Source organism: Ochotona curzoniae, unplaced genomic scaffold (assembly GCF_017591425.1).
Source record: "Ochotona curzoniae isolate NIBS_2020 unplaced genomic scaffold, NIBS_Ocur_1.0 scaffold_2453, whole genome shotgun sequence".
Taxonomy (NCBI): domain Eukaryota; kingdom Metazoa; phylum Chordata; class Mammalia; order Lagomorpha; family Ochotonidae; genus Ochotona; species Ochotona curzoniae.
In genome coordinates, this window is record NW_024467094.1 from 4,447,318 (window position 1) to 4,474,487 (window position 27,170).

Genomic DNA, 27,170 nt, shown 5'->3' on the forward strand with positions numbered 1-27,170 from the left:
CAGGAGCGGGTGTTGGTTGGTCATTAGAATTCCAAAGTGTCCGAAAGCATTTTACATCCCCATAGTGGAACTGTACTTGGTTGGAGAAGCATCAGGACTTAGCGACCTTTTTATTTTGCCCCCACTGGAAAGTCACACTCACACAGAAAAGCAGAGATAAAAAGATCTGTCCGCTGGTTCACTCCCTAAGTGGCCACCAATGGCCAGAGCTGAGCTGATCCCGAGCCAGGAGCCAGGAGCCTCTTCTGGGTCTCCCAAAGTGGGTACAGGGTCCCAAGGTTTGGGGCTGTCCTTCCCAGGCCACAAGCAAGGAATTGGATGGGAAATGGAGCAGCCAGGATATGAATCAGCACCCATATGAGATCCTGGCACATGCAAGGTGAGGACTTTTGCCACTAGGCTACTGAGCTGGACCAGACCACAAGTCTTAATCAAAAGAAATAACTTCAGAACTCTCGGCAGGTATGTGTTCCCTGTCACCTGTAGGCACTGTAGGAAGTCACTTCTGCGCTGGCTGTTGGGGGCATTCCGGGAATGAATCAGCAAGTGGGAGTCCTTTTTCTATGCCTTTTATTCCCAAGTATGTGCTAGCAATTAAGAAGAATATAACTGAGTCAAGGTGGAGGGAGCGACAAGGAAGAGAGGCAGGGTCCTGAGAGGCCACGAGGTGCAAGCAAAGGACCTGGTGAGGGTTTGGTGGGTGACTGAGGCCAAGAGAGAAGGACCCCAGAAGCTCACCGAAGGAAGTGCACAGCTGGGGAACACACAGCGGAAGGCTGAAAGGTGGGGCTGAGAAACTCATCTGTCCCAGGTGGCAATACCCTAGGTTAGAACTTCTGATATAGCAGTTACCGTGGCGTGGCGTGGCGTGGCGTGGCGTGGCGTGCCATGTGACGCCACCGCCCGCAGTGTCAGCATCCATAAGGGCAGGGGTTCGGTTCTTGTCCTGGCTGCTCCACTTCTGATTCAGCTCCCTGCTGATGACCTGGGAAAGCAGCCGAGGATGGCCCAGATGCTTGGGCCCCTGTGTGTCTACATGGGAGAAGCTCCTGGCTTTGACCTGGTTCAGCCCTAGCCAGTACAGCCACCCTCCTCTTTTTCTGTAACTCTTTCAAATAAAGAAATCTTTGGTGTTGGTTCTCGTGACCGGGCCCTGGGGCCGGCCCTCGCAGCGCTTAGCCTCACGTGCGGGACTGAGTACAAGCTCGGACAGTACCTGCAGGACGCGAAGCTCAGGCACACGAAGCGGGAGGAGCAGGGCCTTGGACGGACAGCAGCGCGGGGCGGGGCGAGGCGGCCTGACAGCCAATCGGCACCTAGTCCCGCCCCCGGCCCCGCCCCGACGCCGCGCGTCGCCCGCCCACCGCCAGCGCCGCGCGCAGCCGCGCAGCTCCCGGAAGTGCGCCTGGAGCCGGCGCCGCGGGCTGAGGTGAGCGCGAGGCCCGAGCGCGCCGGGTCGCCCGCCGGCCGGACGGTGCGGGTCCACTGGGCCCCGCGTCCGTCTCCTCAGGCCCCCTGAGACACGGGGTGGACGGGGCGGCCCGCTCGCCCGGGCGCCGTGGGGGTGGACGGGCCTCGCGGCCGGTGCGGGGGAGGGGCGGCCCTGGCCGCGAGTGGACAGCGGGCGTGGGGAGCCCTGGGCGCCGAGCCTGCCCACCCTGGCCCAGGGCCTGGAGGCCTCGTTGGCCACGAGCGCCCAGGTGGACGGCGATCCCGGGCGTGGGTGACGCCACCGCTTACAGAAAACGTCTCCATAAACTGCCGAGCGTTGGCAGCGCTCCTCTGCGAAGCCCAGGCCTTCGGGCTTGCTGGGTTCCACTGTGGCCGCCCCCCTGCGAGCCTCAGAGGTTCCCCACTGCCAAACGTCAACCTTGCTGGGTGCCTGAGGGTCAGAAAGAGCCTGCACAGGGCCCCCCTCTCCCCCCCCCGAGAGTTGATGCTCACCCAGGGGTTCCTTTAATACGTCACCACGAAAAATGTCATTTATAGCCCATAAACCTTCCCAGTGCACATCGGAAGATATGTAACAGGTGTACTATTTGGGATAACTGTTGACAGTAGGTCTTCCTGAAGTCATTGCCGTCTAAACCCCTAATTCCTGTATACAGTAATCTAATTTTAAATCATAAAGCCATCCCTCTTAGTACAGAGAAGAGTAATTGCCAATGTTGGATTTCAATATTTTGTAAGCTCTGCAATTTTTTTTTTTTCTTAGAGCTCCTTTCTCCTTGGAGTTATGTAAATCGCTATTTTCATTCAGGAATCAAATACATTTGAGTGATTGCAGCCGAGTTCTGGCTCGCTGAAACTTAGCTGCTTGGAAGGGATTTAGATAGAAAAGGATTTGCACAGGTGCCCGGTTTTAAAGAGTTAAGACGCACTTTGGATGATGGTCCCAGAGTTTAATATGCTGTGTTTCTATCAACATCATTCTGGGTAAAAATGTATTAGAATTTTGCGTTGTGATTGCTTCCTTGTGAGTTCACAGTATTACTTAACACTTTCCACACGTTGGGGAGTTTCTGTCAATATTTTACAGATGGAATTTAAAATTTTTTTTTCTTTGGCAAAACAGAAAAAGAACGGGTATGCGTGCAAGCTAGCTGTTTACCTGCTGCCTCACTCCGTAAATGCTCGCAAGCGCTGGAACCAAGGCTGAGCTGGAAGCTGGGAACAGCCCGATCCTCTCGTTTGGGTGGCCAGGACGCAGCGACTTGTTGCCTCTTGGAGATGGAGGATATAAAATGGGCAGGGCCTGGGTGGCTGTTTAAACACCTTGCTTTGTGGCTTCAGGTTGGCAAGCTTTTTAAATAACGTAGTTGGAATAGGGCACCTGTTGAGTTGTTTCAAAAGGACACATAGTTCTTTTGTTTCTGAAACCATGTCCTCCATTGCTCACTCCGCCTTATTCCCCCCTTCCCTAGCATCCCCGGAAACACCTGCTTCTCCTCTGAGACTGTGTGACTTCGGAAGCCAAGCCAGCCAGACGATGCCCATCGACCTGGGGCAGGCCCTGGGCCTGCTGCCGTCCCTGGCGAAGGCCGAGCACTCCCCCTTCTCTGGCCCGGAGGCCGAGCTCTCCAGCCCCGAGGCCGCACGCCAGCTCTTCAGGCAGTTCCGTTACCAGGTGGTGTCCGGGCCCCACGAGACGCTGAGACAGCTGCGGAAGCTGTGCTTCCAGTGGCTGCAGCCGGAGCTGCACACCAAGGAGCAGATCCTGGAGATCCTCATGCTGGAGCAGTTCCTCACCATCCTGCCCGGGGAGATCCAGATGTGGGTGCGCAAGCAGTGTCCCGGCAGCGGCGAGGAGGCCGTGAGCCTCGTGGAGAGCCTGAAGGGCGACCCCCAGAGGCTGTGGCAGTGGGTGAGCAGGGGGTCTCCTCCGGGGTCTCACGGGCTCTATGGGCTTTTTGCTGATACCGCTTAGGTTGCCAAATGTGGGGAGTTTTCCACACCAGCAGCCAGCCAGCTGGTGCCAGCTCTGTGTCCCACAGTTCACTTGACTCCAGTTCTGATGGTATTTGGAGTTAGCATGAACCACAAAGGTTTCGGGGTTCAGTCCCACAAGACAGCCCCCAGCTTCAGATGCCAGTTGTCAGTCTCAGAGACCATCTGTACTTCTAACCAACTGTGCATCAACTTGGGGATCCCACATCTGCCTCTTCAGATTAGATCATTCAAATTCAGGAAAGGATTCTATTTACAGTTTTGTTATATTACAAAGGCTACAACTCAATAACAGCCAAATGGAAAATCCGCCAGCAGGCAAGGTGCTGGGGAAGGTGTGTGGAAAGCACACATCCTCACTGTATCTTCACCTCCCCAAAGATTTTATAGAGGCCTCGATATTTCAGCACGGCTGCTTGAGTCATTTGTTGTTGGCGATTGGAGACTTTGAGGCCCTCCAGCCTCCCCTGAAGTTGGGGCGTGGCAAGCTTTGTTCCCCTAGCAAGCAGATCCTCCTGAAGTTATCCTGGGATCCACCAAGAGCTACCTCATAGCTAAAACTAAATTGTGATGGAACAGGCCTCATTGGGAATAACCAAAACCCTTTATCTCTCAGGAGATGGCAAGAGTTTTAGGCGCTCTGCGATAGGGAACAACATGCGGGGTGATTTCTTAGTCACGCTGTGGGTTCCCAAGTCTTCTCTAACGCTGAGACAATCTACCATCCTTTGCACTCTTTAGCTTTTGGGGGTTGAGGGTGATCTCCCATCCCGGTCCACGCTTACACTGGTACTCGAGCAGTTGTTCAAAAGAGGCCTCATTTGCACTGGTGGATTCTGTCCAGGAGAAACACCTGTTCAGGTCTCAGGTTTGGGTGTATTTTTGGAAATTTATTTCACTGCTTCCAGCCGGACTACGCGTCAAAACGGGTGATCTTTTTCTCCTCTCCATGTCCCTGAAGATTGTCCTATGATCTGTTGTAGAAGGTTGGATTTATATCTTTCAGAAATCCTGGTTCTGGACCCTTCAGGTAACTGGTATTGTATGGCCCCTAGATCAGCATTCAAGTTCTGGGACAGGAAATCTTGTCAGAGAAGATGGAGTCGCCAAGCTGCCAGGCGGGGGACGTGGAGCCCCGGCCTGAAGTGGTGCGTCAGGATTTGGGTCTGCAGACGTCACCCTCAGGGCCTGGGGAGCGGCTGAGTCACGTGGTGAAGGAGGAAGCAGACCCGGAACCGGGACTGGGTGAGGGACAGTCAGTTGCACGTGGTGGCGGGTGGCTCTTGGGGAAATGCAGAGGTTGTAGTTCCTAGTCCCAACTCAAGTTGAGATGTTTTGGTGCACATATTGGGGTACCATTAGAAATCTTAGAAATGAGAGCCCTCCCTGAAGCGTGTGATTGAGGGCCCGGGAGTCTGTTTTAGGCTGGCTGATTAGAGGGGACGGATTTTGCCACGGGGTGGACGCGAGTCCCTGTGGTGCGTGCAAGTGTCTGTGTCTCCGGCGGGTGATGGATGGGGAAGATGGTAGATTCTGAAAACGTGCTCTTCTCACCGTAGCTCTGCCTGCCTCCCACCTTCCCGCCCCTCCCAAGGACGGGCTCCTCAGAGACCAGGACTTTGGAGCTTCGCTTCTCCCAGCAGCCCCGCAGGTGAGCCGGCTTCTCTTCGCCCCACACCAGACTTCAGGGGCAGGTCAGTAGTCAGGGGGGCAAGAAGGGGCCGAGCCTGAGACGGCGACTAGAGAAGAGGGACGTGGGGAAGGATTCTCCCCTTCCATCTGTCCAATGTCACCTAGTTGTTGTCAGGTGTAGTGAAGCCAATGAAGCTAGAACAGTCTGCAGTTGCTATAAAGTGGCTAGTCTTGCCCCCCAGATATGATTGTTTTTATTCTCTCTCTCTTTTTTAAGATTTCTTTCATTTTTATTGAAAAGTCAGATATACAGAGAGGAGGAGAGGAAGATCTTCCACCCACTGATTCACTCCCTAAGTGGCCACAGCAGCCAGAGCTGAGCCAATCTGAAGCCAGGAGCCTGGAGTCTCTTCTGAGTCTCCCACGTGGGTGCAGGGTCCCAGGGCTTTGGGCCGTCCTCCACTGCTTTCCCAGGCCACAAGCAGGGAGCTGGATAGAAAGCAGGGCTGCCGGGATAGAACCAGCACCCGTATGAGATCCCGGTGCGTGCAAGGCAAGCACTTTAGCCACTAGGCTACTGCTCCAGGCACTGTTTTTAATCTCTGTAGTGTATGTAGAGAAGCTGTGATTTAGTTGCCTGGTCTGGGCTACCCACATAGTTGTCAGCTTGAGATCCAGAGCTTGTACTTAATGTGGGACAGGTGAGACGCACAGTTAATTGCACATATTCACCATGTACAGGCGCACAGGCACAGCCGCCACACTCTGTTGGACAGCTTTTCTGATGCCCCTCTCCTGTCCTTCGTCAGTCCCCTCGTCTTCACGCCCTAGAGGCTGCTGCTTAACTCCTGTGCCTCGTCATAGGTTAGACTTTGTTTTGTAGTGTTTTATATTAAATGATACCATGCCAGGTCTAATGCTATCCTTGTTCTCTACAGACACTTTACAAATTGTTAGAGATCATGCCGATCACACCTGTCTCTGCTTGCTCCCCGCACATGTCTGCGGGGCTAAGCACTGGGCCAGGTGGGAGGCAGGAGCCGGGAACCGAATGCCCGTGTCTCACGTGGCTGGGTGGGATTGCCGTACTCGGGCCTGCCTGCGCCTCCTGCTTCCTTAGCACGAAGCTGGAATTCAGTTGTGGGAATTCGCCGTGTGTGGGACACAGTGCGGGACACAGCAGGCCGGGTCCTCACCCCTCGCCTCGCAGCTGCGATGGGAGCCGTCCTTCCCCTCTGCTCAGTGTTTGCGGTCTTCTGGCCGGCTGCTGGAACACAGGGTGTATTTGTCGGGTCCGAGTCAGTAGCCTAGTCTGTGATGATCACCTCTCTCAATCCTGGGTCCGCTGGTTGGAGCGAGGTCTTTGCTGTGACGTGCAGTTTCCTGTTCTCCGTGTGCCTGCTAGTCTCTGATGGTCAGGCGTGCTGAGGCTCACCTTGGCACGGCTGGGTGTTGGTGTGTCCTGCACACGTTCTGCGGACTTGCTCTTGAAGGTGGTTACTGTGTAGACAGTTTCTGCTACCAGGATCTTCGCCTTATTTAAGAGGGATTCATTTTTGGCCCCCTAGTGAATTCTGGAAATCACGGATGATACTAAACTCCCTATGGTTTTGTTTTTTTTTTTTTAAGATTTATTTATTTTTATTACAAACTCAGATATACAGAGAGGAGGAGAGACAGAGAGGAAGATCTTCCGTCCAATGATTCACTCCCCAAGTGACTACAATGGCCGGTGCTGTGCCAGTCTGAAGCCAGGAGCCAGACACTTCCTCCAGGTCTCCTATGTGGGTGCAGGGTCCCCAGGCTTTGGGCCGTCTTCGACTGCTTTCCCAGGCCACAAGCAGGGAGCTGGAAGGGAAGCGGGGCTGCCAGGATTAGAACCGGCGCCCATATGGGATCCCAGCGCGCTCAAGGCAAGGACCTTAGCCGCTAGGCCACCGTGCCGGGGGCCCCCCCTGTGTTTTTTCCCCCCCAATATATACATACCTAACTATACTGAGAATTTACAAGTGCAATAAGAGATCAACAATAGTAACTCATAATAAAATGGAATTGCAACAATATAGCATAAGAAAAGCTACCCAGTTGTGGTTTCTATGGTCTCCGAGTCCCTCTGAGCGCTGTTGACCGTGTGGGATGGGCAGCTGACAGGAGGCCGTGGAGAGGAGCGACTTGGCGCTCACCCCACCCCGTGACCACAGCCGACCATTTGAAGTGCAGCAGCGTAGGTAGTATGCGTTTCTTTCTCCTTCATAATGTCAGAGATAGAAGGCTTGTTGTTACTATAAATCTTACCCTCAGGATACAAGCTCTGCTCTCCTCTTATTAAATTGAGAACTCAGGTGTTTTTTTCACTTTCACGGCGTCACTCACTCCCCTTGCACACCGGGGGCCGTGGCTAACCTGAGGCTAAGCACTGTGCTGCTGACACGGTGGCTGTGAGCACGCAGGCAGGTCCCAAGTGACTGCTGGGTCAGGAGAGTGTACGCTGGGGATGGGTACAGTGGACGAAGGACGCCTCACTTCCCAGGCGGGAGGGTGCAGGATTTCCCTCTGTTACCAGGAGTGTGTGCAATTGAAAACTCATGAATTATTTATATCTGGAATTTCCCATTTCATATTTTCAGGCCCCAGTTGGCTGCAAGTACCTGAAACTGTGGAAAGTGAAACTACAGATAAGACTGCCGGTGTCACACCTGAGACACCATTTCCCTAGGGCAGGTGGATGCAGAAGGCAGCACAGGAAGGGCCCGCCCGGCCAGGGGGTGCCCCGGGAGGCCTGGGGATGGCCAGGAAGGGGCCAGCCTAAAGACCGAGGGAGTCGTACACGGAGCCATGTCGTGCTGGACACTGCATTTCCACCAGCCGAGTGTGCATCCTCTGCGTTTAACTTTTTTTTAAAAAAATTTTATTCTCATTTATTTATTTTGAGAGAGTTGCAGGGCAGTGGGGAATGGGGCGAAAGAGGGAAATATAAAGAGATCTTTCATCATTCACTCACTCCCAGATGGCTGCAACAGCCGGCATTACGCCAAGCCGAAGCCAGGATCCGGGGGCCTCATCCGGGTCTCCCGGATGGGTAGCTGGGGCCCAGACACTTGGGCCATCTGCTGCTGCTTTTCCCTGGCCATTAGCTAGGAGCTGGATTCCGAGTGAAGCAACCTGGACATGAACCCTTATGGAATGCCAGTCTTACCTACTATGCCACGCTAATGTTTTAATTTGGGGACCTCGGGAATGATGTTAGTATAACGAAGAGGCGCTGTCACCACACAGCTATGCTTTGTTATCAGAAGGCACGACTGAGTAGGGACCCTCACCCGGACCACCATTCCTGAGTCAGCCGTGGTACTATCACATAAATCCACAAGATGGGGCTGTTTCCACATTAGAAAAAGTTATTTCCACATCAAGCCCCACCCTTCTCCCTCTTTTTTTTTCAAATAGAAAAAAAAAAAAAAAAGACAGCAAGCTAAGCTGGCTGCTGTTTGTTGCCTCCCGAATAGGGACTGGCTGTTCCTTGAGCGAATTTGTGTCTTGAAGCTGCGGGTACCCTGCTCAGACTCCTAAGGCGCCTTCTCTGATTTTGAGTTGGAGATTTTGGTGGCTGGGTTTTTGTGTTTGTTTGCCTTGTACTGTGGATGGTAGCTGTTCGGATGCCCATGGAGCAGGCCCTGGACCCAGCGGGCCAGCAGCCGGTCACTGTTGTGCTCAGCCTGTGCTTCCCTGGAGGGAGGGAGGGAGGGAGGGCTGCCGTGCCTGCAGTGTTTGTTCAGGCTGCTTGTTTCCAGGGACATGTCAAGCTGACCTCATTTGAAGAGGATTAGCGAAATAAGCAGCTAGTAAGCCGTGCTTCAACGTTTTAAAATTAAACTACATATTAAAATGTGTTTATAATTAATAGTCGAATATAAAGCTAAGTTATTGAGTTCCCCTTTTGATTTTTGTGTGACCTTTCTACCCTAACAGTTCAGCCCCTCCTTTCTTGCTTCCTGCCTGCTGATGGGAGAGCTCCGTGCGTCCTTTCCCGTGAGCCATTTCCACCTCTCCTGCGTGCTCTGTGGAGCAGATTTAACTTAGGACTTAGCACACACTCCCCGGTGGCGTGCTGCATGTAACAGGAAGGCAGCTTCATAATTCGCGTGCTTGTTTATGCTCCCCGAAGGCTGGCATTTCATGGCATCATGCGTGGCCATCAAAGCCCGTGAATTCATTGTGAAAAGCCCTGCAGAGCGAGTCTTCAGAGATTGCATGTGGTAGCAAGAATGGGTGTCATCTGCGAGGACCACTGAGGACTCAGCGCGAAGGGCTTTATTTCTGATAGCATACCCTGTCCTGGACAAGGCCGTGAGAACAGGGGAAGCACGGTGGAGCTTGTGGCGATGTGCCAGGGGAGACAGCCGTTCTTTGTGTGTGTGTGAGGGGTGTGTGTGTCAGCGTGTATGTCCGTGAGTGTTTGATTACCTGCAGTGAGGGCTGGGTCTGTGAAGAGCAGTGTGCTGTGACAGCAGGGAAACCTGACGCTCTCTCAGTCTTTCTAACAGTATTCTGAGTTCAGTGCTGTCAGTCACTCAGCCAGTTAGTGGCAAGGCGGAGGTTTAAGACCTACTATGGGCCGGTGTGATGACTCAGTTGTCAGAACCTGCCCTGAGACGAGGCTGCTGGGCCCCGTGCTGTCTACTCTGAGTTGCTGATTGTCATCTACACAGTGGCAAGTTTGAAATTCGAATTCGCACACAGAAAAAAAAAAAAAGACTGATGTCTTAGTACATTTTTAGTCGTTATAACAAAACACCTGTGGCTGTACATTTTATAAATATTTGTCTTGGCTTACAGATCCAAGAGTAGGTGCCAGCAGCAACTTGGCTTCTGTGCGGGCCATGGACTGCTGAAGGTGGAGTGGACAAATGGAAGAGGAAGTGACACCTGAGCAGGGAGGGGCAGTGGAGAGGCTGAGAGGAGATGCCCTGCTCGCAGGCTGGAGGACCCCACTCTAGCACAGGGATCACAGGCCCTGAGTGTCCCCTCTCAGCTCCCTGGCACTGGGGGGCCACGGCGCAGCCTGAGCTTTGCTGGGGGCCAGCTTCATTCAAACCTGAGCACCCTCGCCAACTGAGAGCATCCCTCCGTGTGAGTCCCTGACCCGGAGCTCCAAAGGAAAAACCACACTCCTTGGGGGAGATGATGGAGGGACAGCTTGCTCAAGAAAGCCTGCCAGCGCCCTGCTGATCAGGGAGAGAAGCGGGTACAGAGCTAGCAGGAACCTGCTGGGGGTGGGCTGTGACATCAGCCTCTGACGGGGGTGGGCTGTGACAGTCTCTGATCCAGCAGTGTGCGTTTGAGGCTAAGGTTTGCACTGCACTCGGCTTTAGTGTTGGTTTTCTTCACCTTTTTACTGACCTGAACTTTGTTTCTAACAAACTCCTTTACGATTTTCTGTCTTTCCTCTCTAGCATTTCTAAGTGTTTGATAGAGTTAAGGAGGGGGGAAAAAAAAAGGACAGGGTAGACAAGACTCCTGGCTTCTGTGTGTTCTCCTCCCTAAAATATGTGTAACTTAAGAAAACGAAACTTAAAGCCTACACACTTTGTAACTCTGGCAAGAAAAAAATGGTGTGAGGACTTTTTACCCTTGGCCCCTTCCTCCCTTGAATGCCCGTGCCCTCTGACGGCCAGGATCCCACGGCGCATGCCTCTTGTCACTCCTGTGGGCAGGGGAGGCAGCTGCCAGCCCCACGTTGCAGTCACCATGTTTTATTTTTTTCCAGGAGCAGTGGCGACACCTGGACACCACTCAGAGGGAGCAGTACTGGGACCTCATGCTCGAGACCTATGGGAAGATGGTCTCAGGAGGTGAGGGCACGACTGGAAAGGCCGGAACATGGATGGGCATGTTCCGTGCCCTCTAGGGGCCTCTCTGCCCAACTCCCAAGTTCTCCGGGCTGAGGAAGCCACCGGGACGTGACTGGAGACTGGGCAGTTTGGTAATAGATGAGTTACAGCAAGAGCTTCCTTGTACCAGGAACATATTGCCTGCCAGGAACCTGGGTGGGTGTGGTACCTGTGGTAACTCCTTTCACTGTGAAACAGGTGGTGGTGTTCTCATTCCAAAGATGAGGCAGAGCTTGTCATGCAGAAACTTGTAAGTGCTGAAGGAAGATGGAAATCAGTTGGGGCCAGCTCTGCGTCCCAGTGTGCTTTCTCTGCTAAATGACACTGCTTCAGCTGAGCACTGCTAGGGTTGCCAGCACGTGCCTTGTACCACCTTTCTAGAAAGTCAGTAGGCCCTTCTGGTCACCTGCGCAGTGTCTTGTTTTTGTGGTCCTCATCACAGATGAGCACCGAGTACCGTGTGCCATTCTGGGTGAGTTCCTCCTGAGTGACCTGTGGAGCCCTCGTATTTCTTTTCATGCTCAGTGAGCTCCTCTGAAAGACGTGACTCGAGCGCCCAGTCTGCCCGGCTCACCCAGGTCCATGTGCTTATTTCTTTGCGTAGCAGGCAGTTGTAGTTCCAAACCAGACCTGACTAACTCAGCAGAATATGGGGAAGAGCTGACAGGACTGCGCCTCCATGGTGCTGAGAAGATGCCGAGACCCCCCTGCCTAGGTGAGTCACCTCTCAGGGGTCCTCGGCCACGGGGGGCTGGGAGGTGTTGGGGCTTGGGTTTTCTATGGCGTTTGCTACAGCTGGCCACGGTCTTGTCGGTCCAATCTGCATGCTGACATTGGTTCTCCTCATCTCTGACTGAAGGGCTACTGCCACATATATGTGACCATGAAGACTACCCATCGGGTGGGCTGGCCTCAGTCATGTCTAGCAAGTGAGCTTTTTATTTTTTTGTTCCTTGAGAGAATTAGGATTTGAGACCAGTAAAGATGTGCATTGAACTACATTAAAAAAATAAAAAAAAACAAACCTACAGCAGCCATTTGTGTCCTTCCTTGAAGGAAGGGTCCAGTAGCTCCATGCTCCTCTCTCTGGTTTTCTGAATGAATGGTTACTGACGTGTCCTCAGCAAAGCACAATAAAACAGAAGACATACTTGATGTCAGCTTTATGCACTTTATATTCATTAGACAACAGCGTAACCGACATGTGTCATATAGACCACCTATTTGAAGACTAGAGAGGGAAAAAAATCTGAATTTGGCATTTGCTCCTTGCTTTTTGAAACATTACACTGTGCACAATGTAGCCGTAAACCTTCCCGTGCGTGCACAGCGCCCTGTCACGCACACAGTACACCTCAGACCTCTGCAGGAATGGCGGCCGTGTCATAAGCCGTTCTTTTCTTCCCAGTGGGATGTGGTGAGCTATTCAGCCTTTGCTGATAGGACCACAAAGAAAACACACAGCAGCTGAGACATACGATTTTCATTCAGAGCCGTGTATTTATTGTGAGACTATTTTATAAGGGAGCCTTTGGAGCAGTATTTTTCAAACTGCGTGTTGGGCCAATTACTGAGACTTCTTTTTGATAGATTTAATTTTTCAGAGCAGTTTGAAGTTCACAGCAAGGCTGGCTGGAAGGTACACATTTCCCAAATGCCTCATTGCAGCAGGATTTTACTCGTGATTTATAGCTCTTTATGTTCCCACTCATCCTGTTTATTTGCTTTTCCATTTTTTTCATCTCACCTGCTAACACAGCCACATTAGATCCTGCCTTGAGCCATACTGTGGCAAGTCTGCAAGGTCAGCTCGCTTTGCTGAGCAAAACATTGCAGTTGTAGGTTCTTCAGGAGCACAGAGAGATGCAGGAAGATTAATATGGCAGTAAGGTGCAGGATAGATAGGAGGGGAGCCCACGGAAGTCATAGCGACAAGCTGGGGAAAGGCAGTTCAGAGAAGACAAGAGAATCAGCCAGTCTCCCAGATCTGAACGGATGGCAGAAATCACAGGAGACGTGCTCTCTCTGTTCGAACGCATGCAAGAACAGCGAGTGCTTGGTGCAGGCCAGCGAGAGGAAGTCTCCAGCAGCTACACATCCTTCTCATCAAAATCCTAAGGAATTAAAAAAGCTCATTTGAAGATGATTCTTACTAAGTTCACTTGGAAGAATACCATAGGCGAGAATAGTAAAAGCTAGTTTTAAGAGGAGAATGTTTTATGAGAGATCTGTAGATCCTGAGACTTTCCTATCCAGGTAAAAAATCACTAAAGGAGTGTGGTATTGATGTAAAAGCACAGGGAGCCTCGGGCGAGATGCTGGCCCATGTAGGGACTGGGCACGCTGGGAAAGCAGCAGCCTCGAGCCACAGGGTCAGGAAGAAGGACTCCTGGGGCGACGGCACGATTTGGATTTTACGTCTGAAATATACTAAAATAAGTGGAGCAGGGGTTTCAAAGGATATAATGTAAAAATAAACATGGGAAAAGGGGGGTATATTTTAATGGTGTGTGGATATGGCAGAGTTTTGTTCAGTATTAAAGCAATAGAAGAATCATTGAGGAAAGGCTTAACAGATGAGTTTTTTATTTGGATTTTTTAAAAAACATTTCTTTATTTTACTTTGAAAGTCAGAGTTAAAGTGGTGGGAGGAGACAGAGCTCGTCCATCCATTGGTTCACTACTCATGTGGCCGCAGCAGCCAGAACTGGGCTATTCCAAAGCCAGGAGCCAAGAGGTTCTTCCAAGTCTCCCACATGGGCACAGGGTCTCAAGGACGTGGGCCGTCCTCTGCTGCCTTCCCAGGCCACAAGCAGGGAGCTGGGTTGGGGAGTAGCCAGGACACAGACCAGTGCCCATATGGGATGCTGGCATAGGCGAGAGGATCAGTCTGTTATGCCACAACCCTGGCCCCCAGGTGAGTGTAGCTTTTTTAAAAAGACACAAAAGCTTTGTATAAGATAACTACAAGCAAGATTACAGTAACAAAATTAATGACATTATTTTTAATGAGCATGACATGTGAATGGCTTTTTAATATCGAGATACTAAAAACAAGTTGATAAGAAAAATGATTTTCCCAATAAAAATGTGACAACACATTTCCTAGAACATGAAAATACCTCATAAATGTGAGAAAAGATCCATCCTTTTATAACTAAGCAGTTAAAGCTTAAAATAATGAAAAACAATTTTCACCAATCCAAATGACATATACTTTAAAAATCTTCAATACTTAAATATTGTATATTCACCTCTTCTGCCCATATGTTTCCCACCTGAGAACGGATATCAGGTTGCAGGTAGGTATCAGGGCCTTACTGCGCATGGCCACTGATGTCGTGGTTCCACCTCCCAGGAGCTCCACTACATTACTGGTCAGAAACTGGGGCCGGGCCGAGTGCTTAGGCGCTGCCTGGAATGCCCACAGCCTGTGTCATAGCCCCTGGGGGTGAGTTGGGCTCCACTCCCAGGCCCAGTGCTCTGCTCATGTACACTGTGGGAGGCAGCGGGGGACCATTCGAGGACTCGGGGCCCTTCCCTGACACCTGTGGGAGACCCAGCTGGGGTTCCCACCTCCTGGCCTCAGCCTGTGCCAGCCTTAACTCCTGTGGACATTTGGAGGGTGGACCAGCATATGGGAGATTCTCTCTCTCCGTGTGTGACTCTATGTCTTTGCCTTTCAAATAAATAAAATTTAAATTAAATGTGGAGAAAAACTTAAAAAGCAGATGAGATGTTTTTAAAGATTTCATTTATAGCATAGGCAGAGTAGAAAAAAGGGAGATTTAGTAGGAGCATTCTTTTTTATTTATTTATTTTAAATTTTTATTGGAAAGGCAGATATACAGAGAGGAGGAGAGACAGAGACTCCCCAAGTGACAGCAACAGCCGGTGCTACTGCCGATCTGAAGCCAGGAGCCAGGAGCTCTTCCGAGTCTCCCATAAGGCTGCAGGATCCCAAGCCGCTGGGCCGTCCTCAACTGCTTTCCCAGGCCACAAGCAGGGAGCTGGATGGGAAGCAGGGCCGCTGGGATTAGAACCGGCGCCCATATGAGATCCTGGAGCCTGTGAGGCGAGCACTTTAACCACTATGCTATCATGCCGGGCCCCTTAGTAGGAGCATTCTTAAATCAGTTTTGTGTTTCTGATGACATCTCTTGAGGGGTTATTAAGTCAGTATTGGTAAAGGCCTAAAGACGAGAGACAGTGCCATTGGCTCATGTACCAGCGTGTGCTGCAAGGCTCTGAAGTAGGCACGTCAGGTCAGGTTTGCTGACAGATGCCTGAACCTTCAGGAGGTGATGAGAAGACACCGGTGTATGTAAGAAAAAGTTATCCATACCAGTGAAAAACACATGTTGCCACCAAAATAATAATAAACACTTGTTACGTGCATCATCAACTAGTTAGAACCAAAAATGGAGTTCTAGTTAGAAAAACGAGCTGTTACGTGCTCTTGTGGGTTACCAAGGCCCACGTCTGTGCCGAGCGCAAGCGCGGGCGGGCAGGCTGCCTGTGGCGTTCCTGTGGCTGCAGAATGAGTGGGCTGCCTGCCAAGGGGGGCGCACGCGCAGCCGGTGCCTTCACAGCTGAAAGTGCCATGTGGCCAGATGCAGGGCTGTGTGCACGCTCCGGCGTCAGTAATGTCCGCATGGCATGCGCGCGCCTGGAGGGCACGTCAGACCAGAGGCAGTGTGTGCCGGTGAAGTTGGCGCTGGGTGCTGTGGTTCACACTGATTTAGCCAGCTTTCTCTCTCGCATATAACCAGATACTCTTCTTTAAAAGCGCTGCTCTGCTGTGAGAGCCCCCCGCGAGTCCCCTGTGCCATCCAGCGGTCCTGGGCTCCGAGCTGAGCCTAAAGCTTGGCCCCATCCTGGGTGGACAGGGCGCGGGCAGCTGGGGCTGAGTGACGGCCTTCTTCCCTCGCCTGTGCTCCTAGGTAAAGGAGACGGGTTAGGAAACTGGCCGGGACCCTCATCGAGCCACTTCAATCCCTCTTTTTCTTCTTTCAGGAGGTAGACAAGAGAATGACAAAGAGAACCTGAACTTGGAAAACCACAGGGACCAGGAGCCTCTCGCGGGCGCCTGTCAGGCCTCAGGCGAGGCTCCCGTGCAGGCTCCTTTGAGGGGCTTTCTCGGTGGGGAGGAGCCTGGGTGCTTTGGACCTGGAGAGACCCTCCCTGCGGCCCTGGAAAACCTGCGTGCGGGAGGGGCGGAAGGACAGGTGTCTTCTCCGGAAAGGAATTCTGGGAAAGCATCAGGCCAGCCCTTGCCCCTCGCTCACCCAGGAGAACTGCCCGCCACCGTGTGGCCCGAGGAGAAGAGGGAGGCCTTCCCGAAAGCGCAGCCCAGAGCCCCGATGGCCCAGAAGCTGCCCACCTGCAGGGAGTGCGGGAAGAGCTTCTACCGGCACTCGCAGCTCGTGTTCCACCAGCGCACACACACCGGCGAGACGTACTTCCAGTGCTCCGTGTGCGCAAAGGCCTTCCTGCGGAGCTCCGACTTCGTCAAGCACCAGCGCACGCACACCGGGGAGAAGCCGTGCAAGTGCGACTACTGCGGCAAAGGCTTCAGCGACTTCTCCGGCTTGCGGCACCACGAGAAGATCCACACGGGCGAGAAGCCCTACAAGTGCCCCATCTGCGAGAAGAGCTTCATCCAGAGGTCGAACTTTAACCGCCATCAGAGGGTTCACACGGGCGAGAAGCCCTACAAGTGTAACCACTGTGAGAAGAGTTTCAGCTGGAGCTCCAGCCTGGACAAACATCAGAGGTCCCACCTGGGCAAGAAGCCCTTGCAGTAGCAGTTCTCCTACCCCGGACAAGAGAGAACCTGGATGCGGCCTCGGGCTTGGGAGCGCTCTTGGCATCTGGCTGGAATTCGATGACGCTTTTCCATCAGGAAGAGGAGTCCCCGCGCGTCAGCTCCTCTCTTCTCTCGTACCCGTGGGATGGAGCGTGGCAAGTGCTGCCTGGGTGGGGTGAGCCCAGCTCCAGGCCCCGCTTAAAGGAAGGACGAGGCCATCCCGGGGTTGGGGTGCTGGAGCAGGTCTGCTGCCGCAGGGGGCACGCACAGAGGGCTGGTCAGCTCGCGTATGTTCCTTGCCGGAGGGGTAAAGACTTCCAATGTCCCTTGCTTAAAATAAACTTACTGGAGTCGGTCTCTTACTTGTGTCTGGATGGTTCATCTAAAGCACTTTTTTTTTTTTAACCCCTGGAAAGTACTACATGGTACTTGACTTCTCGATTCAACCCAGATAACACACAGGTGCATAACCCAGGGCCAGTGGTGCAGTGGGTTGAGCCTGGCTCTCAACACCAGGATCCCGTATCGGTATGCCAGATCAAGTCCCAGCTACCCTGTCTCCCATTCAGCTCCCTCGTACTACATACAGGAAAGCAGCGGAAGGTGATTCAAGTGCTTGAGCCCCTGCCACCCGCTTGGGAGACCCCAGATGAATTCTGGACCGCTGGCTTCAGCCTGGGTCAGCCTGGGCCATCGAGGTCAGTTGATGAATGAACCATCCCTCCCTCCCTTCTTCCCCCAACTCCTGTTTCTCTGCCTTCCTAATGGACACGTCTCTTATTTTGAAAATAAATGTGTAATGCGGCAGGGCAGAGATAGGAAAAGTGCTAACACAGTGTCCGGAGTGGGAGAGTGTGGCCAGTGCTGGGCACACTTGGATCTCAAGTTCGGGTTGGCATCCTCTTTACGGCATGCCTCCGGCTGCCCCTCCTGCCTCTCGCTGGCCACAGCGCCCTGTGCTTTAACGTGATCCTTAGCTCATGTTGTAGGCAGGGATGAGGAAGGAACCAGTTCTGCAGTTGTTGATGCCATGTGGAAGTTCAGTGCACTGTTCTGTCCCTGTGTCTTCAAAGACGACATGCCTCGAGTGTACTGCTCTTGTGGACTCGGAGCCCGAACCTTTCTCCATCTTGGTCTTCTTCCTGGGCCTTAGTGTTCTGTTGTGGTAAGGGTCAGGATGAATACTGCACATGCATGGGGCAGAGCCGCTTGACTCAGTGACCGGTCAGTAGCGAGCTGTAAATGTTGGCAAATAGGAGCCAGCACAGTGACAGAGCTGACCAAGGCTCCACCTGTGGCACTGGCATCCCATATGGGCACTGATGCGAGTCTTGGCAACCGCACTTACAATCTGGCTCCCTGCTAAGGGCCTGGGGAAGCAGCAGAGGATGGCTCAAGATGGCCCCTGCACCCACGTGGGAGACCCAAAAGAAGCTCCTGGTTCCTGGCTTTGGGACTGCTCAGCTCTGGCTGTTGGAGCCATTTGGGGAGAGAACCAATGGATGGAAGGTCTCTGTCTTGTAATTCTGCCTTTAAAATAAAAAAGGAGAGTGCACAGTGCAGTGGCATAGTGAGTTAAGCCTTCCACCGATGGTGCTGGCATCCCATGTGGGTACTAGTTCGAGGCCCGGCTGCTTCACTTTTGATCCAGCCACCTGCTAATAGCCTGGGAAGTCAGCAGAGAATGGCCTGGGTGCCTGGGCCCCTGCACACCCACGTGGGAAACTCAGAGGAAGCTCCTGGCTCCTCTTGTCTAACTCTGGAGCAGTCTATAACTCTGGCCATTGAAGACATCGCGGGAGTGAACCAGCAGTTGGGACATCTCTCTCTGGTTCTCTTCTCTCTGTAACTCTGCCTTTCAGATAAAAAATAAAATCTGAAAATGAAAAGGGCAGTTCCTGAATACCCGGAGAAATGTGTTAGCGCCCTTATGGCATGGAGATGAGGAGTTAAGCCCCCACTGATGGAGACACCGGAACCACGGAGAGGGAGATAGGAAAATGCTGCAGGAATTGGTGCGAGTCTGCAGCACTGTGGCTTGATGTCAGGTGCCCGGCGTGCCCTCCGGGTCAGTCACTCAGAAAGGCTCTCTGCTATGGCCTGGCAAAGCAGTGCAGGGTGGTTCAAGGCCTTGGGCCCCCACACTCACGTGGGACACTGGGAAGAAGCACCTGGTTCTGGACAGGCTCAGCTCTGGTTGTTTGTGGCCATTCAGGGAGTGAACCAGCGGCTGGAGGATCTTTGTCTGCCCTGTGAATCTGCCTTTCCAATAAAAATGAATAAATATTTTCAAAAGTCTTAAGGTGCATAGAGTAATGTAATGAATGAAGCATCAATATGTAATTCCCTTACTCTCCACATGGCCAGTGGCTTTGTTTTTCTAACTATTGAAATCCAGCTGCACTCACTCCGTGATGCATTATCTAAAGCTACTTTGGGGGCAGAGATTGGTATTTGAAAGAGGGACGGTATTGTCTACAAAGCCTGAAATAATTACTCTATTTTTTTAAAGATTAATTTATTTTTTTTATTGCAAAGTCAGATATACAGAGAGGAGGAGAGACAGAGAGGAAGAGCTTCCATCTACTGATTCACTCCCCAAATGAATGCAACGGCCAGAGCTGTGCCATCCGAAGCCGGGAGCCTCTTTCAGGTCTCCCATGTGGGTGCAGGGCCCCAAGACTTTGGGCCGTCCTCTCCCAGGCCACACAAGTAGGGAGCACAATGGGAAGTGGGGTTGCTGGGATTAGAACCGGTGACCATATGGGATCCTGGCCTGTGCAAGGCGAGGACTTTAGCTATTAGCTTACCATGCTGGGGCTCAAAATAATTACTCTGACTACTGACAGAACAATCTTGGTGACCCCTGGTCCAAGGTGGTTTGTCTCCTGTGTATACCAGTTGCCCCAGCAGTTGGTTCTAAGGTGGAGATTCAGACTTGTGGCTACCCCGGTCCTGGGCTGAGGACCCAGGCTCAGTGCTGGGTGCTCGGCTCTGGGCTCAAGTATTTGTGATTTGTTCCTCCTGACTTTCCTGCTGATCACTGACAGCTCTGCGACTCTCCAAGCCTGCGCCAGACCTGCTTGATGGATAAATCACTTTATTAGGAAGGGCTCGGGACTGCAAGACTCTCATCCCTTAGTGCGTGGGCTCCCACTTGAGTTCAATCCCACTTTATTGCTCTCCAAGATGCCTGGTGAAGAACCTAAGGAATGAAGGTACTCCTCCACACCCACCCAGATGCCGCAGGGGGTTCCCCGTCTGTGGAAAGCTAAATTTGCAGAAGCAAGGCCACTCCGGCCAGAACCCACTTGGATGGGCTTTCTTTGGTCTTGAGGTTGAACGTCCACACGTAGGTGGGTCCCCGCTGACTGGTCTTGTACACGGGGCAGGAGTAGACGCTGCGGGAATCCTGCTTGTCCACGGGGACGGCTTTGAGGAACATCACGGGCATGGGGGGCGCTAAGTCCTTCAGCTTTGCCTCGGTGATGATTCCTGCCTGCACGTAACAAAGAAGAACCGTCTTAGATCAACTCCAGAACCCAGCCCGCCTGCCCTCTCCTGTCCCAACAGCCAGGGGATGGGAGAGCGGGACGACCTGGCCGCCCTCTGTCTCCCCTTCCGGGTCCTCCCGACAACCAGTGATGACGTGCACTTGGAAAACACATTTCTGTTACTGTTGAGGTGGATTTCCCCAAAGCTAATGTTTCTCACTGGCACATGAATCCCTTAGCAAGCTGCCTCCTAGCTTTGCTTCCCACTCATTCATGAGCAGATAGAATGCCAGCTATTGGAAAGACCTCACGCCAGGTGCAATGGATATGAAGATGCGTAAGACAACGGTGCCGACAAACACCATAGATTTTAAGGTTTTGGCCGTGTCCCATTTCTACCTTTTTTTCCCCTAAGGGAACCTCATTCACCCCTCAGAGAAATTTGAGTTGGAGCAGAAAGAGTTGGAGCTATATCCTGTCTTGGCTCCTCTCATTCCTTTCCCAAACTCGGACCATGGGGCCATTTTCTTTGCCATCTATTGATTTCCTATGACATCAGTGCTTTCTGGAACATACTATTTGGGAATCGCTGTTTAGGAACATATTGCTTGGGAAACCCCGATCCACAGTGAGTCACAGATTTCTTGCATGGGCCTGGTGTGAATGAGCCCCCTGGGGCTTTATTTCCATGAATTGTTTTATGATGATGATTTTTGGAAGCTGACAGGAGGCAGAACGAGTAACAGATCTAAGGTAAGCTACGAGAATCCTCCTCCCCAAACAAGTGTGGTTGGCCAGAAGCAGCAGTCGGAGCGGAGCCCTCCGCCCTCCGCCCTCCCTTGACATAGCACAGATGCAGCCATTATTAAAGTGTGCAATGCAGCGGCTTCGAGTGTGTTACAGAGTTGTTCAGTGGTCGCCACAGTTTCATCTCTCCAAAAAGAAACTTTGTAACTGTCAGCCACCCTTAGCAGTTAAGCTGCTTGTAGTCCAAGTTACTCTATTTATGTCGTTGGTTTCTTCTTCATGGCCGTTTTCTTGTTTCATGGATTTTGGCAGCTGTTTTGTCGGGTGTGTCTACGTTAATTTACTCATGATGGGTCTTTTTTCTTTTTTCAAATGTATGTATTTGAAGAGCCCCAGAGAGGCCTTCCATGTTCATTTCCTGGATGACTACAGCAGGTAGTGCTGGCCCAGGGGAAAGCCAGGGACTTGGAACTCCGTCTGGGTCCCTCGCGCAGTGGCAGGAACTCCAGTGTTGGAGCCGTCACCTGCGGCTTCCCAGGCGCGTGGGCAGGGAGCCTCGTCAGAAGCAGTTGGACACGGGAGACACGCATCGCCGGAGCGCTGAGCCTGTCACAGCACCACGCCTGTCCCAACACATCCTGCTTTGTCTCCAAAATATCTCATTTTTTTCCCCCCCAATGACAATTTCTGTCTCGCCAGGTCTATTCTGTCTGGGATTAAAGCGCTCTCGGCTCTCTTCTGGTTCCTGTTTGCACGACGATATCTGTTTCTGTCTGACTTGTGTCCTTCGGGCTACGAGTGTCTTTTGTGGAGATGTAGCCGGATCAGCGAGGAGTCCTTGCTTGTTAGTTTCATTAGTTTCCCAGCAGTTCTGTCCGTCGTCTCTGCCTTTCAATTGTGGTGCTTCATTCATAGACGTACCGGGGATGGAGAAGCATGTACGCCTGCCGCGCTGCTGTGTGCTGTCCGGCTCTGTCCCCTGCGTGCTCCAGGACTGTCCTGCGTGCAGGTGTGTGCTAGTCTCATGTGCCGTTAGGTCTTTTGTTTTGTTTTGTTTTACTGCACTTTTAAAGCTATTTTCTTAGCATTTACCCTGAAATTACAAGAATCATTTTAATATATAGCAATCTACTCCAAATCAGTTCTAATTTGATAGTACACAAAATGTAATTCTTATTTCGTTCCTTCTCTCTCCTTTCTGAAGCTGTTGTCATTCAGATGACGTCTTTATACATTTTATGCCCATAAACACGGCCTTAGAGTTATGGCTTTATGCACTTGCCCTTTAAATCAGGAAAAAAGCGTTGCCAGTAGAAAGCGCATGTACACCATGTTTTATATTTACACATATAATTACTTTCGCTAAGACTCTAAGTCACTATTCAGTGTTTTTTCGATTCAACAGCAAATATTCCCTTTAGTGTTCCTTACAGGGCTGGCTTATCAGTGATGAATTCTCCGTCCCTTTTTCTCTCTCAGACGTGGAGATGTCTTAATTTACTTCTGAAAGAAAGTTTTGCTGGGTCGAGAGTTCCGAGGTCACAGTATTTGAATGTCAGCACATTGGCTGTGTCGTCCCACTGCCTGGCGGCCCTCACGGTTTCTGGAGAGAAACTGCCCGTTCTCTCACGGGGGACCCCTTGTGGAGGACAAGGGGGACCCCTTGTGGAGGACGAGTCTCTTCCCTCTCGCTGCTTTCCAGAGTCTCTGTCTTGATGTTTCATTAGTTTTGAAAGGAGATCATCGGCAGGCAGGCAGTGCACCTGCTGAGCTGGAAGTGACAAGGCCCCGTGGAGTTCTATCTGCCTGTCCACCACAACGCCCCCTTTCCCTGAGACCCATGCTAAGGATACAGATGTGAACACTCAGCTCTTGTGGAGGTGCTGCACAAATCCCGGTGGCCTCGCTCCTGCAGGGGAACTACCCTGACCTCATACAGGCACCAACGTCGGGGCTGTTATCTCTCCCCTTACTTTTTAATTTTTTTTTTTAAAGATTTGTTTATTTTTGTTGGAAAGACAGATTCACAGAGATAAGGAGAGACAGAGAGAAAGATCTTCCATCTGCTGATTCACTCCCCAAGTGGTTGCAATGGCTGGAGCTGAGCCGATCTGAAGCCAGGAACTTTTTCCGGGTCTCCCACTCGGGTGCAGGGTCCAAGGCTTTGGGCCATCCTCGACTGCTTTCCCAGGCCACAGGCAGGGAGCTGGATGGGAAGCGGGGCTGCCAGGACACGAGTCAGTACCCGTATGGGATCCCGGTGCATGCAAGGTGAGAGATTTAGCCACTAGGCTATCGTGCCAGGCCTTCGGGGACATTTTCTTTCATTGGCTTGGTACCCTATGTGTGAATCATTTCTTTTGTTTTCTTTGAACATTTAATATTCTTGGTTGTTGCCGAAAACTAAAATTTTTACACAATGTGGCCTCTCTCAAAATCAGATTCTCTCTTGGGGCTCAACTGGCTAATCCTCCACCCGCAAGTGCTGACATTCCATACAGATGCTGGGTCATGTCCTGGCTGCTCTACTTCCAGTTCAGCTCTCCTGCCTGTGGCCTGGGAAAGCAGCAGAGGATGATCCGAAGCCTTGGGACCCTGCACCATGCGGAAGAAGCTCCTGGCTCATGGTTTTATCGGCTCAGTTCCAGGCATTGGGGGCCACGTGAGGAGTGAAATCAGCAGATGGAAGATCTTCCTCTGTGTTTCTCCTCTTTCAAAATCTGCTTTTCCAATAAAAAAATCTTTTTTTTTTTTTAAATCAGGTTCTCTCTGTTGCTTTATTGCTGTTATTTTTGAACTCTCCTGAATTTGTCCCTAGTCATGTCTGTTCTCTGAGGTGGCCTCTGGCTCCCTGGCTCCCTGGCTTAGGGCTCAGCCAGCCCAGTGAGAGGACTGTGCACCTGCACGCACACGTATGCGTGTGTCTGCCCAGTGAAAGACTGTCTTAGCTTCATTTCCTTTCTTTTTTTGTGAGATTTTAAATTTATTTATTCATTTGAAAGGCAGCGTTAACAGAGAGGGAGGGACAGAAGCAGAGAGAGAGAGAGAGAGAGAGACAGAAGTCTTCCAACCCCTGGTTCACCCCCCCAGATGGCCACAATAGCCAGGGTTGGGCCAGGACCAAGTGACAAGTCAGGAACTTTTTCGGGGTCTCTCAGGTGGGTGCAGAGGCCCAAGCACGGGGCCATCTTCTGCTTTCCCCGGCACATCAGCAGGCGGCTGGTTTACAAGCGGACATGAAGCCACACGAGATGTAATGACACAGGCAGAAGCCTAACGTGCTATCCCCCAGCATCAGCCCCTGGCTTCATCTCCTTTCCCAGAACCTCAACATTAGCTGCAGGGGACAGGGTCTGGCCCATGGCGGGGGGGAGACCTGAAGGAAGCTCCTGGCTCCCAGCTTCTGACCAGCTCAGCTCTGGCCACTCTGGCTGCTTGGGAGAGTGAACCAGCAGATGGAAATTCCTCTCTCTCCCAATCTGTAATGGTGGCTTAAAATAAATACATCTAAAAAAAAAGAAAGGAAGAGAGGGAGAGAAGGGAGAGAAGAAGGGAGGGAGGAAGGGAGGGAGGAAGGGAGGGAGGAAGAAAGAAAGAATTTGACTCAGCATGCCAGAGCCTCTCTGGCCCACCCGCCTTTACCTGTGTGTCCCAGCGGGCGCCCTCCATGAAGAGCCCGTGGACGTAGGCCCCTTCCCGAGGGGGACTCCTGAACTCCTCCCTGGTCTTCTTTGTGACGTCGCATTGCAGGGCCATCTGCTCCAGGGGCCACTGGTTCTTGCGAGCCGTTGACTGCATGATGGCCGTGAGGAAGGACTGGGGGTTGAAGAAACCCGTGAGCCACACGGTGGCAGGCATTGCCAAGTCGCCCGTCCACGTCTCCAGCTCCTTGATTCGGCTGAGCAGGTCCAGGAACCAGGCTGCCAGGCCTGCTGTGGAAGGATAGGCCCGCCTGGCCCAGGCCTCGGGCACCGTGTCTAGGTACAGGGCATTCTGTAAGTTCTCCATGTCACTGGTCATGGTCAGCTCCCCCTGAAGAAATAAAAAGCAAAATGAAAGACACGATGGGAAAGAGGAAGGGGGTGCAAATTCCTGCAGAGAACAACCAGCTGCAGAGACTTCAGGCGCCTGGGATCTGGACGGACGGGAGAGGATTCCAGTAGGGGGCAGGCGGGAGGGGGAAATGTTTATTTCCATATCTCCTTCTCTCTGTATAGCTACCTTTTCAAAAGAAATAAATATAAATAAATGTTAAAACAAGAACATGCCAGGATTTGCGATGGCTCAGTGGCTAAATTCTCGCCTTGCATGTGCCAGGATCCCACATATGGGTACCTGTTTGGTCCCAGCGGCTCCACTTCCATTCCAGCTCCCTGCTTGTGGCCTGGGGAAGCAGTCGAGGACGGCCCAAAGCCTTGGGACCCTGCATCTGCGTGGGAGACCTGGAAGAGGCTCCTGGCTCCTGGCTCCTGGTTCTGGTAGTAATTACTCTGGACCCGGCGCTCTGGCTCGCACAGAAGGACAGGCCTGGGGTCCCTAGCCTGTATAAAATGGAAGACCAGCACCATGGAATTCCAGGTCCAAACCTTTCTCTTCACTTCTGAACTGTTAAGACTTGGGACCCTGCACCTGCATGGGAGACCTGGAAGAAACTCCTGGCTCCTGGCTTTAGATCGGCTCAGCTCCGGCCGTTGCAGTCACTTGGAGAGTGAATCAACAGACAGAAGATCTTCCTCTCTGTCTCTGTTCTTCGCTGTATATCTGATTTTCCAATACAAACAAATGACAACAATTTTAAAAAGAAGCTGAGACGACACCTGGTCTTCCTTTCTCGTCCCTGTGACCTGGAGCCGAAACAGCAGAGGAAGAAGCAGGAGATGGGACAGAACCCTGTCCCCTGGCCCAGGGCGCTGATGCCCACGTGCCCACCTGGGAGGGAAGCTCAAACAGCTACCAACTCGGGGTTCCTGTTTCCTGAGTCAGGCTCAGAAAAGAACGTCACCAGAGTGCTGCATCTGGGGTGGGCAGACAGGACCTGGGTGCCCGGGCCCCTGTTGGCTGTGATGCAGTGGGGAGACCTGCTTCCCCTGGCACCTGAGCCCGAGTTTCCTGAACTTCTGCTCCGTGGGTTTGCACGCTGTGTGTGGACCTGCTCACAGGGCAGGAATCCACTAGAAAAAATAACCACTTTCCCCTCGGGGCCTGGGGTGCGCTCCCTAGGGATTCAGCCCTGCAGGGACAGTGGGACCAGCTGCAGGCTGGCAGCCCTCAGGTCCACCAGCTAGGACTGTAACGGCTTGGTGGGCGCATCCCTGTAAAACAGGTACTTTCCTAACCTTTCTTTAGTGAAATACTCAATAAAAACCACATTTTCCTTGAAGGCCTTCTTCCTTCTCATTCCAAGTTCGGATTCACGGGCTCCCTCACAAAGCCAGGGGCTCCGCCCGGCCCTGGGAAAGGGGCCCTCTAAGGCATGTTGGAAGCCAGCTCGGCATGGGTAAGCTAAGATCACAGCACACCCACTTAAGGCAATTCCTCCTGGTCACCTGTGCTTCCCGGTGACCAGGGCCACGCAGTGGGGCCAGGCAGCGTCCTCAGGGGGTCTTTGAGATGGTGCAAACTCAGCCACTGTTGGCCTGGGACATGCCCTTCCTGGCTCTTCTTCCGTGTCACTCCCCTCTCTGACACTGGAGGCAAAAAGGAGCGCAAGGAGCGAGCCGTGTCTGTCGCTTTTTAAACCCATTCCTCTGGCTGTTGCGGCCTGTCTCATAGCTTCTCTGAGTCTGTGTGTGAAAAACCCACAAGGAATTCTCCTGTATCCTCAGGGTCATGGTGAAGCTAAAAGGCTAGCTTTGGGGGCGCCTCCCACTCCTGGACCCCCAGGGGCTGGTTTAAGTTTTCAGTCCCAGCCACAGCGCTGTGATTACAGTTTTTTTGTTTTTTTTTTGGTTTTTTGTTTTTTGTTTTTAAATCAACAAGCCAAGGTGGACAGCCCCCCCCCGCCCCGCCTCATCTCTAAAAGTAGGACAGACTTCCTGTTGACCTTGACATCCAGGTGAGCCAGCATACCCTGGCCTGGGTAATTGGCAGTAGAACCAGCCGACCCTTTTCTTGTTGGAGAAGGAAGTTGGTGCTTGTGCCTGGGGGTTG

General features: G+C 52.2%; 2 protein-coding genes across 4 annotated transcripts in view; one reads left to right on the top strand and one right to left on the bottom strand.

Annotated features, from left to right (window-relative positions):
• The first annotated feature begins 1,400 nt into the window (after window positions 1–1,400).
• On the top strand, window positions 1,401–17,141 carry ZNF18 (zinc finger protein 18). 3 transcript variants are annotated; one of them, XM_041001033.1, is made up of 7 exons: window positions 1,401–1,429; window positions 2,925–3,364; window positions 4,503–4,692; window positions 5,007–5,098; window positions 10,847–10,931; window positions 11,575–11,685; window positions 15,987–17,141. In XM_041001033.1, exons 2-7 carry the CDS (start codon window positions 2,990–2,992, stop codon window positions 16,775–16,777), a joined length of 1,644 nt encoding a protein of 547 aa, XP_040856967.1. In that variant the 5' UTR covers window positions 1,401–1,429; window positions 2,925–2,989; the 3' UTR covers window positions 16,778–17,141. The 3 variants fall into 3 exon arrangements, with proteins under 3 accessions (XP_040856967.1, XP_040856968.1, XP_040856966.1); XM_041001034.1 differs by lacking the exon at window positions 1,401–1,429 and having other exon boundaries at window positions 2,793–3,364; XM_041001032.1 differs by lacking the exon at window positions 1,401–1,429 and having other exon boundaries at window positions 2,858–3,364; window positions 11,578–11,685.
• Window positions 17,142–20,050: 2,909 nt separating this feature from the next.
• The window catches only part of DNAH9 (dynein axonemal heavy chain 9), a 283,503-nt gene continuing 276,383 nt past the window's right edge, over window positions 20,051–27,170 (bottom strand). The window contains exons 68-69 of the mRNA XM_041000388.1: window positions 24,663–25,052; window positions 20,051–20,278 (exon numbers count right to left, since the gene is read on the bottom strand). Coding sequence (XP_040856322.1) covers window positions 20,051–20,278; window positions 24,663–25,052 — 618 coding nt within the window. The remainder of the gene's footprint in view (window positions 20,279–24,662; window positions 25,053–27,170) is intronic.